We start from the raw sequence: 11,300 nt of genomic DNA on the forward strand, positions 1-11,300 counted from the left end.
TTCCATTGAACATGCCATACAAATAAATACATTTTAATTAATTATATGAAGTGTCTTGGTCCTCCTTTCTTTTTGATGACCGATTTACCCCTTTTACCAAGAGCAGCTTCTGTCTACCAAAATCTACTATTGTGTACCTTAACAGCATTTCCCTTCCTCCTTTTTCTACATTTCATCAAGGCTTTACATTTAACCTTCCTGTTCCAATAAAATGTGTTTTTCCAATCTCCCTAAAGGAAATTGTTCTGCGCAGTCGGCCCTGTGCTGTAAAGGCACTAACGTGAACTGCTTCAAAGGGTGCTTCTGTGACGAGTCTTGTCAGACTCAAAATGACTGCTGTCCCGACTATGCAGATACCTGCACAGAAGGTCAGAACCCTTGATACCTATTTTTGAAATCATTGATTACAGTTACAGTGTACATGACGTGATTCATAGTATTTTGTTTTATACCTATCTTGGGTAACACCAAAAACGCCTGAGTTTCAATGTCAAGTGTCTTAAAATCACAGGACACCAACATCAAAGCGGAGTGGGTGAAATAGAAAAAAATGTCTGCGATTAACTCAAAGTATGTCATACCAACTCAGTGGCCTTGGGATTAGAGTGCCCACCCTGCGATTGGAAGGTTGGAAACTGGGTTTGATAATCGACCAAATCATACTAAAGACTGTAAAAATGGGACCTGATGCKTGACACTCAACATTAAGGAGATAGATTGGAGGTAAGGCCCTGTGATAGACTAGCGTCCTGTCCAGGTGGTGTATTTGTACATCAAGCTGCCTGCCTCACTCTACAGAAACAGGTGATAGGCTCATGATCCTCTGAGCTTTTCCAGTTCGCTCGTGCAAAGCTACTTATGGCATATCTTTTAGATATTCAGACTTTGATTGGTAGTTTGAAGGTATCCATTCTTGCTCCATCCCATTCAACTGATGCATTTCTTGAAGTGGCAATTCAGAATGTAAGTGCATCTGTTTTCTCTTTGCCTATCTCAATCCTCAGTTTGAAATAACAAAAAATGCACTAGTTACACACGGGTGACATAGATCGGAATCAGTCAAAGAAGACTGGAAAGACTTGATTTGTGAATCTTCTCAAACACTTCAGAAATTTGTATTTAGGTTTTATTTTTCTCTCACTTTTCACTTTGTCCATCTCCCTGTCAACAACGCATTCCTCTACCTCCTCCATCTCAGGCTGCTATACGGCAGCAGGCCTATCCCACTGGGCAAAAACTGGTTGAATCAAAATTATTTCCCCATCATTTCAACCAAATAATTTATTAATTAATATTAATTATATTACAGTGTATTGATTATATTACATACGCCACTTGTAATAGACGCTTCCGATATACAGTACCAGTCAAAAGTTTGTACACACCTACTCATTCAAGCGTTTTTCTTTATTTCTATTATTTTCTACATTGTAGAATAATAATGAAGACTTCAAAACTATGAAATAACACATATGGAATCATGTAGTAACCAAAAAAGTGTTAAAAAATCTAAATATATTTTATATTTGAGATTCTTCAAAGTAGCCACCATTTGCCTTGAGGACAGCTTTGCACACTCATGGACGAGATGTGTATCTTTAATGTGATTTCTCAAATAATTTGTCAGAATTTTAGGATTAAACATTGAACATTATATACTATAAATCATATAATAGTGTTCATCCCTGAACAAGCAAGAAGCTGCCAGCAGAGGTCCTAGTAACACAGTGTTCCATTGCATGATGCCCCGCTCCTGTCTAGAACACAACCACCTTTATTGATCTGGGTAGCTTCCTCAGTCTTATCAGCAGGCGACCCCAGTCCCCTATACAGTAGTGGACATTTTTCGTATGCCTAAAAATTGCTTTTTGTCTCAATATCATGAAACTCTAAGACACCACCTAATTTGCCTTTGGATCCAGGGATATTTGTGTTGTGTTTATCCCAACTCACAGTGTTTGTCACATAAGCCCATTGTGGCCCAAAATGGGTCTATATTGAGAAACACCTCATGCATTTTAATATCACTGATCACATTACTCACTCATTGTATTTGTCTCTCATGAAGGAATATAAGGATCCAGTCATGGATTACCACCTACTATCCTAAATCCTAATGGTTACAATCCTCCTTCTCCTCCTTCCCCTCCTCRTTAAAATGGATTAGATAGTAATATTGTTATTATATTGCAATAATGTGGATTAAGCTTTTAGTGATGAAGACACTGTTACCATAATGAAAGAAACATAGGACTAAGGGAAAGGATGGTGCAGGGTTTCCCAAACTCGGTCCTCGGGACCCCAAGGGGTGCACGTTTTGGTTTTTGCCYTAGCACTACACAGCTGATTCAAATAATCAACTAATCATCAGTCTTTGATAATTTGAATCAGCTGTGTAGTGTTAGGGGAAGAAAAAAAAACATGCACCCCTTGGGGTCCTGAGTACTGAGTTTGAGAAACGCTGTATGCCTGCGCGCGTTTGTGTGTGATTTAGAAACAAGGCATAGAAAGTGGTATCCAAGCTATTTATTTGATAGGAAAGTCTGGAATAGATCACAGAAAACAAAAGGCAAGAAGGAAACAAAGCAAGTGTAACAATTCAACTGTAACGCTGTTATGTGATCCATTTGAGAGAGAAAGGGAGGGGCTAGAGACGAGGAACGTAGTGAATTGGATGACACCGTACGAGCGCAAGAAGGTTGACAAGATAACATAGGATGTTAAAGAAAAAGGAGAAATCCTGATTCATCAAAATATTTTTTCATTTTTTTGGAATACAAGTCTATCGGCTTGAAGCTTCTATTTTGGAGTGTGGCCGTATACTGTAGCCTTCACGTATCGGTTATTATTCTTTAGCCTATTTATTTGCGGGGCCCTCTGCCATAATAATGGCTCGACAGTAGCCTTGGACAATGTGTTCAAAACGTCGGATGTGTCTTTTACCGAGCAGATCCCGTTAGAATATGATTTTAACGTACCAATATATACGGTATATATGTGATTCCCATCAAAATAATAACGCGCTCTTCCGTGCGGATCTATTCGAAATCTGGGCGATTGTAATTGTATAGCGCATCTCTACATCCTTATCTGGTATGTGCCCACCGATGGTGCCTCTTTTTCTTTAAAAAACGGTGATATATTGTGGACTGGGCAGTGTGTATTCTAATGTTTAGTCGTTTTTATCACAGTGTAGGTTGTATCAGATATTGCTTTATTGTGGTAGTGTATTGTTGTAGGCTACATTATCAGCCTACACAATATACATAAGAGGAATCGTGTGAGTAATTATGATATAACAACGCATGACTATTATTCATTATATGGTATTACTTATTAGTAGTAGGCCTAGTAATAACATTATTAGTGTTCATATTTTCAGAAATTAGTTGTAAGCGGTGGTTGTGTAGCCATCTGTCTAGGCCTAGATATAAATCATTATCATCTGCTGAATATTTGCTATGATTCATTTTTGGCATATTCTCATCCTCTGACTTATTGCAGTTACAATAGGCTACAAACCCCAAAAGGCCTCTCATATGCAATCAGTGCTATGAAGTCAGGAGCATCAGATCTTAGAGGCATGGCCATGATAGGCTTCTTTTACAAAACATATCAATACCACCATGGATGCTGCATAGCCTATTCCCCTGGAGCTACATCGCAGCTGAATGCCTCCAGGCCCTTGCTAGATGTCAGGCTTATTAGAGGAAGATGCTCACTGTCTGGAATTGACCTCATCTTCTCCAAGGAAATGTTGTGCTTATCTGTCAACACAAGCCTGTACTTCCACAGCTGCCTGCAGCAGCAGCTTATGTTTGGAGGGCAGGCAATGGAATCTTCCTAATAAAGACTCCTCAATATTGTTTTAGCGTGCCTAATCAGTTTGTGAAAATTAAGTGACCCTTCATTAGCCTACTGAAGTGACACAAAGTCCATTTCCATCCAATTTGTTTCTGTGACATTTTTTTTTTACAGTCATCATCCGAAGCCACATACAAGTATAGCATGCCTTACATGTAAGATGCATAGAAAATACATTAATTGATAGAGTAGTCATTTGAAAAAGACCAACTATTATTTTTGACAGTCTGGTGAAGTCAGCCCAGAAGCAACCTGGATTAATATCATAGAAAGCAACAGCCATGTAATAAGCTGCCCTTTTTTCTGATCTGATTCTACGTGACACTGTATTCTGTCAGCATGTAACATGAGTACTGACACTTGCATTTTGTTTATGCGCTAGGGCAGAACATTTTGGGGCCCAGTTTTTCCGCTCAAAATGTGTATCAGCTAATTGAAATCGTTGATTTACTTGCACGTGACGGAACACTAAATTGTAGCTGGTCCCATCAGATAACATGGCACAAGTTAGCCCTTTGCTAACCTCACCGGGTGGCAGTGATTATATCCTGGAACAAATTCTCCATCAGCCTATCAAAGATCTTAGACTTTATATCCACCAACCAATGGCATTTCTTAAAATAGGTCAACCCGGGGCACTAGAGGGACATTTTAAGCTAACAAATTCAAGGATTACTCTTGTTCCATTGGTCTGTAACAAAATGTTGTATGCAAATATTGCATTGATGCATCCTTGACGAGGCTACTAACTACTACCAGCATTAGACAACATTTTTATATACGACAAAATCCAACATTTTCGTTTATCTGTTTCACACACATCCATGTTTATTTATTTATTTAATTTTTTATTTAACCTTTATTTAACCAGGTAGGCCAGTTGAGAACAAGTTCTCATTTACAACTGCGACCTGGCCAAGATAAAGCAAAGCAGTGCGACAAAAACAACAACACAGAGTTACACATAAACAAACATGCAGTCAATAACACAATAGAAAAGAAAAATAGAAAGATCTATGTACAGTGTGTTCAAATGTAGAAGAGTAGGGAGGTAGGCAATAAATAGGCCCTAGAGGCGAAATAATTACAATTTAGCATTAATACTGGAGTGATAGGTGTGCAGATGATGATGTGCAGGTAGAGATACTGGGGTGCAAAAGAACATGTGCTTTTATGTAAAAAATATAAATACTTTTATGTAAGTTTATCATATATCGTTAAAAAAAACGAAGAGCCTTATGTATTTGTCAAATAGCAGTCATGTAGGCTACTATTATCAACATCGCTTTTAGGTGGCACACATTTCGGTTGACTCTAAATCAATAGTGCACTTTAACCATGGGTTTGAGGCCCCCCTTGCATCAAGCTTTTTTGTTGAGGATTCTTTTTTTTTACTGCCGGTCCTTGATGCTCAATTCAGAACGCATGTGACAAAGTGGATGATTATCATAATGCATAGCCTATAAAATGTTGTAAGGCTAAATGTAAGTGTAACCACATAGCATAGGGCTAACGTGCCATTTTATCTGACTGGACCGGCTACAATTTCGCATTCTGCCACGTGCAAGTAAATCAACGATTTTAATTGGCTGATACATATTTTGAGTCGGAGAAACTGTTTACATTTAAATGGTTGCTTATGTTCGCAAGTATGGCCCCTTTGAGTTCACAATAACATATACAAATGACCAGATTGGGATATTGTCAACAAAATKATATATTTCTTTGTTACTTTAACCAGTTTTACCCTGCCCTCTCTAAACCAATGTCCCAACTCCAGTCCCCCAACAGTACCAATTTTTATTGAAGCCCTGGACAAACACACCTGATTCAACTTGTCAACTTATCATCAAGCCCTTTATGAGTTGAATCAGGTGTGTTTGTCTGGGGCTTTAACAAAAATGTGTACTGTTAGGGATACTGGAGGACTGGAGTTGGGAAACACTGCTTAAACCTCCATTTCTCTTTCCTCAATCTGTCTGTCTCTCTTTCTAGGATCTCTGTCCTATTGATGCGATGGCCTTCTCTCTTCTGGCTATCCTGATATTATCTCTCCACGCTCTCCCATCCATTTGCTGTCCAGTGGGATGTCGCTGCTACAGCCTGACTGTGGAGTGTGGCTCTACAGGCCTCCGGGACATCCCCCCACATGTCCCAGCTTCTACACAGGTTAGCACTGACTCAATATGTCTATATGTCTGTTTCCCAGATACCACCCACCACACAATATAGCCATGCTTAAATCATCCATACACTCACTCAGACGTACCTACTCTTCTTAGAGTTTACATAAGGAGTTATGCCCATTGTTACTTATGCTCATCTATTCCATTTAGACCATCTTCCTTCAGGACAATGCTATCGGGCAGATCCGTCGGTCAGACCTCTCCCAGCTGCGCCGTCTGCACTACCTGTATCTGCAGAACAACAGTATCTCAGCACTGGAGCCCGGGGCCTTCCAGAGCCAGGGTCAGCTTCTGGAGCTGGCCCTCAACGGGAACCGCATCCACCTGGTCACAGCAGACATGTTCAGGGGCCTGGATCACCTCCGCATCCTCTACCTGGCAGGAAATGACATCACTCGCCTACAGGACTATACCTTCAGAGGCCTACAGGTCAGTCCCCATATTATCAATAACTCAGTTAATGTTTTGTCAAACCAATGCTAGTGTTCCCCTCCTCCCTTGTAAACAGACTGTTTGTCCTGATAATTATCTAGAGTTCCACCACAACAATCAACGCTTCAACTTAAACCACTTCCTCTACATTATATTCATTACTAATAATGATTACAATCCCTGCTTCCATAGCGTCTTCAAGAGCTTCACCTGCAGCAGAATAGCATTGAGATGCTGGGAGACCAAGCTCTAGTTGGTCTGTCCTCTCTGGCCCTGCTTGACCTCAGCCGGAATAACCTGCACACCATCGGCCCTGCCACCCTGCGGCCCCTCGTCAGCCTGCAGGTGCTGCGTGTCACAGGTGAGGGCCAAAGGACAGGATTTGGGCTAGGGCTGTGGGACCAAAAAAGAAGCCTACAGTAAATATATTGACCTTGTTCTTCAAATAGAATTACCTCTTTCAAATGTTTTGTCTTAATTGTCTCAATGTTGTGTTGCATCCTTTCCATTACCCTTTGTTGACTTTGCCACACCTCCCCCCTCAAATTATAATTTCCTACTGTAGACAATCCGTGGCGTTGCGACTGTGCCCTGCACTGGCTACGCAGCTGGATCGATGAGGAGGGCCAGCGCCTGCTGAGCTCGGCCGAGCGACGCCTTGTCTGTTCTGAGCCACCCCGCCTCTCCCACCTCAGTCTGGTGCAGGTGCCTCTTAACAGCCTGGTGTGCATCCCCCCTCTGGTGCAGCTGGAACCCCGCCGCCTGGCCGTGCGCCTGGGGGAGAGCCTGCGCGTCTCCTGCCATGCATCTGGTTACCCCCGGCCGCAGGTCACCTGGAGGAAGGCTTCCCAGGGTAAGGTGCAGCTCTCCCCCCGAGGGCTGGTGCAGGACCTGGGCGGTGTAGGGACTGTGGGGGCTGAGGATGCAATACATCCAGCTGCAGGACGGGTGAGACTCCAGAAGGAGGATGGGGAGCGCTTCGATCCAGACACAGGCAGTGGGATGCTGTTCCTTAGCAACGTGACAGTGGCTCACGCCGGGCTGTATGAGTGCGAAGCTTGGAACGCTGGAGGGGTGGCCCGTGTGACCTTTCAGCTCGCAATCAACTCTTCGTCCTCGTCCAGTTGGTCCCCTGCCTCCTACGCTCCATCCTGGCCTCGTCTGCGCTCCAATCGGCCGACGTCGTCAGACGTGAGTCGAGAGCCCTTGTACGCCCTTGGCAGCATGGCCTTCAGCGCACTGGGAGCTGCTACTCAGACTGCCATCGCCATAGGGATCTCCCTGCTGGCCCTCACAGCTCTTCTCCTGGTGGCCATGATCTACAGCCGACAACGCCATCGGCAGAAGGACACAGATGACAAGGAGGAAAGCATCCTGTATGTCAATGATTACTCGGACGGACCAACAACCTTTGCCCAGCTGGAGGAGTATCGGGATGAGCGCGGGCACGAGATGTATGTTCTGAACCGGGCTAAACCCGTCCTCCCACCTTCCACCACAGCCACTACCACCACCCTGGGGTACCAACAGCAGGAAGCGCTGTCTCCCACAAAGCCCCAGATAGAGCCGGATATACGGACAATGAGAAGGATGGCAGGGGAGGGCGGGGAGGCAGAGCCGGTGACAGCCGAGTCGGAGGGCTTGTTTCTGAATCACACAGGCTTGTTCCTCGACTCACAAATTGCATATGAGATCCACTGCTGAAGGCCCCTAGGACGACGTTCACAATGAGCTAGTCCAGAGTGCTTAATGTCACTTGGTGACAAAACCTCCAGACTGCAATGAGGGTTCAGATGAATCATAAATCCTGATTGCTCTGGCTCCAAAGTGACAAGTTTGCGCAGCAGTATGATATAAAGACATGGCAGGAGACATGCCTCCCTCAACCAAAACCCTCACTGTACTGTACCTTACTGTGATATGAGAAAATTTGTCCTTTGTCCAGCTTGAACATATACTGTAGCTACTATAGTAAGTATGGAGAACCATTACAGTGGACTGAGTAATGTGTGGTGGAGAGACCCTTATTGTGACACTTCTGCTGTTTATATAAAGTAAACTGTAATAGGGGCCTAAACAGGCTCACCTAGTTGGACTCTGAGAGGTTTAGAAATGTAAGAGGAAGGTGCATCATAAGTATATAAGAAAGGAGTACTTTGTGGCAGAATACTGCTGACCAACCCGGATCCCTCCATCCTACAGCAAGTTACTTCCAAAGATTTCATCAATCAAACAACGGTATACAGTCAGTAAAACAGGCTCTCTCTCCTTCAAGTTCTGTTAATTTCCTTACGTTGGTGACTATATGCACACATGAATGAACTGAAGATAAGGAGATGTATTACATTTTCAGGCAGTACCATAAATCAGTCATCTCCTTTAACTTTAAAATAATAATTTTTGAAATATATGAAAGTACTGTAGGGCTTAGCTTTATGAAAGTATTTTTGTCGCTTGTACCTCAACATGTTTTTTAGTTGACCAAACAAGGTAAACCTAATGTGATTCAATGTGTGTGTTTTTCTCATGATCAAGTGTTTCAATAGCATTTAGCTTACTGTGTTTGCAGTATACCTCAGCATATGTATTGGTTTCAATGGAATCTGGTAAAATGTCTGTGGTCCAGCACAAGATTACAGTAGGTTTTGGTGTGTGACATATGCTGCATACATATTTGCAGTGCATTGCTGTATGGCACTCAGTTGGAACTATTTTCTGAAATTCCACCAGGAACTACCAAATCCACAACAATATTAGCTTTCATTCAAACTGTGTTTTTGCCATTCAGATGTTGAAAAGTATTTGTTTGAAAGAGGAAGTGCAGTGGACCCCAGCGCAAGCTTCCCCCAACAGCTGTAGGTTACAGGGAAAGAGTCTGGTATCCCATTGCATGCTGGACATTGGTGTGTTTGAGGCGGAGCAGTGATAAAAGCAATACAGTCTAGAATTAAAACACTGTATTGTCCTACCCAGATTGTCACTGTAAAACTGCATTTCAAGCTTTTAGTTTAATATCAGATATTTTGAATACTTTTATTTGAAAATGATTTATTTGTGGTTTGTATTGACATACAGTTGAAGTCGGAAGATTACATACATTTAGGTTGGAGTCATTAAAACTTGTTTTTCAACCACTCCACAAATTTCTTGTTAACAAACTATAGTTTTGGCAAGTCAGTGAGGACATCTACTTTGTGCATGACACAAGTCGTTTTTTCAACAATTGTTTACAGATTATTTCACTTATAATTCACTGTATCACAATTCCAGTGGGTCAGAAGTTTACATACACTAAGTTGACTGTGCCTTTAAACAGCTTGGAAAATTCCAGAAAAGGATGTCATGGCTTTAGAAGCTTCTGATAGGCTAATTRACATCATTCGAGTCAAATAGAGGTGTACCTGTGGATATATTGCAAGGCCTACCTTCGAAACTCATTGCCTCTTTGCTTGACATCATGGGAAAATCAAGATAAATCAGCCAAGACCTCAGAAAAAAAGTCTGGTTCATCCTTGGGAGCAATTTCCAAACACCTGAAGGTACCACGTTAATCTGTACAAACAAGAGTACGCAAGTATAAACACCATGGGACCACGCAGCCGTCATACCACTCAGGAAAGAGACGCATTTTGTCTCCTAGAGATGAACGTACTTTGGTGCGAAAAGTGCAAATCAATCCCAGAACAACAGCAAAGGACCTTGTGAAGATGCTGGAGGAAACAGGTACAAAAGTATCTATATCCACAGTAAAACGAGTCCTATATCAACATAACCTGAAAGGCTGCTCAGCAAGGAAGAAGCCACTGCTCCAAAACCGCCATAAAAAGCCAGACTACGGTTTGCAACTGCACATGGGGACAAACATCGTACTTTTTGGAGAAATGTCCTCTGGTCTGATGAAACAAAATTAGGACCTTTTGGGCATAATGACCATTGTTATGTTTGGAGGAAAAGGGGGAGGCTTGCAAGCCAAAGAACACCATTCCAACCGTGAAGCACGGGGGTGGCAGCATCATGTTGTGGGGTTGCTTTGCTGCAGGAGGGACTGGTGCACTTCACAAAATAGATGGCATCATGAGGCAGGAAAATTATGTGGATATATTGAAGCAACATCTCAAGACATCAGTCAGGAAGTTAAAGCTTGGTCGCAAATGGGTCTTCCAAATGCACAATGACCYCAAGSATACTTCCAAAGTTGTGGCAAAATGGCKTAAGGACAACAAAGTCAAGGTATTGGAGTGGCCATCACAAAGCCCTGACCTCAATCCTATAGAAAATGTGTTGGCAGAACTGAAAAAGCATGTGCGAGCAAGGAGGCCTATAAACCTGACTCAGTTACACCAGCTCTGTCAGGAGGAATGGGCCGAGATTCACCCAACTTATTGTGGGAAGCTTGTGGAAGGCTACCCGAAACATTTGACCCAAGTTAAACAATTTAAAGGCAATGCTACTAATTGAGTGTATGTAAACTTCTGACCCACTGGGAATGTGATGAAAGAAATAAAAGCTGAAATAAATCATTCGCTCTACTATTATTCAGAAATGTCACATTCTTAAAATAAAGTGGTGATCCTAACTGACCTAAGACAGGGAATTTAAATGTCAGGAAATGTGAAAAACTGAGTTTAAATGTATTTGGCTAAGGTGTATGTTAACTTCCGACTTCAACTGAATGTTCTATTCCATGTCCAAATAAATACGGTTACTGTTGTCTCTCTCTCTGTTGCAGTTTCAGATGAAACTATATTTCTAAACAACACACAGAGAGATAGTTAAATTAGGTAATCTTGTAAATTATCCATATATTATTCATGATTA

At 42.2% G+C, this 11,300-nt stretch overlaps 1 protein-coding gene across 1 annotated transcript; it reads left to right on the forward strand.

The window, feature by feature from the left end:
• The first annotated feature begins 2,629 nt into the window (after window positions 1-2,629).
• On the forward strand, window positions 2,630-11,199 carry lrrc24 (leucine rich repeat containing 24). Its single transcript, XM_024003584.2, has 5 exons — window positions 2,630-3,093; window positions 5,860-6,033; window positions 6,201-6,479; window positions 6,675-6,843; window positions 7,048-11,199. The coding sequence occupies exons 2-5, from the start codon at window positions 5,881-5,883 to the stop codon at window positions 8,184-8,186; spliced, it is 1,740 nt and encodes a 579-aa protein (XP_023859352.1). The 5' UTR covers window positions 2,630-3,093; window positions 5,860-5,880; the 3' UTR covers window positions 8,187-11,199.
• Window positions 11,200-11,300: the final 101 nt, after the last annotated feature.

The sequence above is a fragment of the Salvelinus sp. IW2-2015 genome, linkage group LG16 (genome assembly GCF_002910315.2).
Source record: "Salvelinus sp. IW2-2015 linkage group LG16, ASM291031v2, whole genome shotgun sequence".
Taxonomy (NCBI): Eukaryota; Metazoa; Chordata; class Actinopteri; order Salmoniformes; family Salmonidae; genus Salvelinus; species Salvelinus sp. IW2-2015.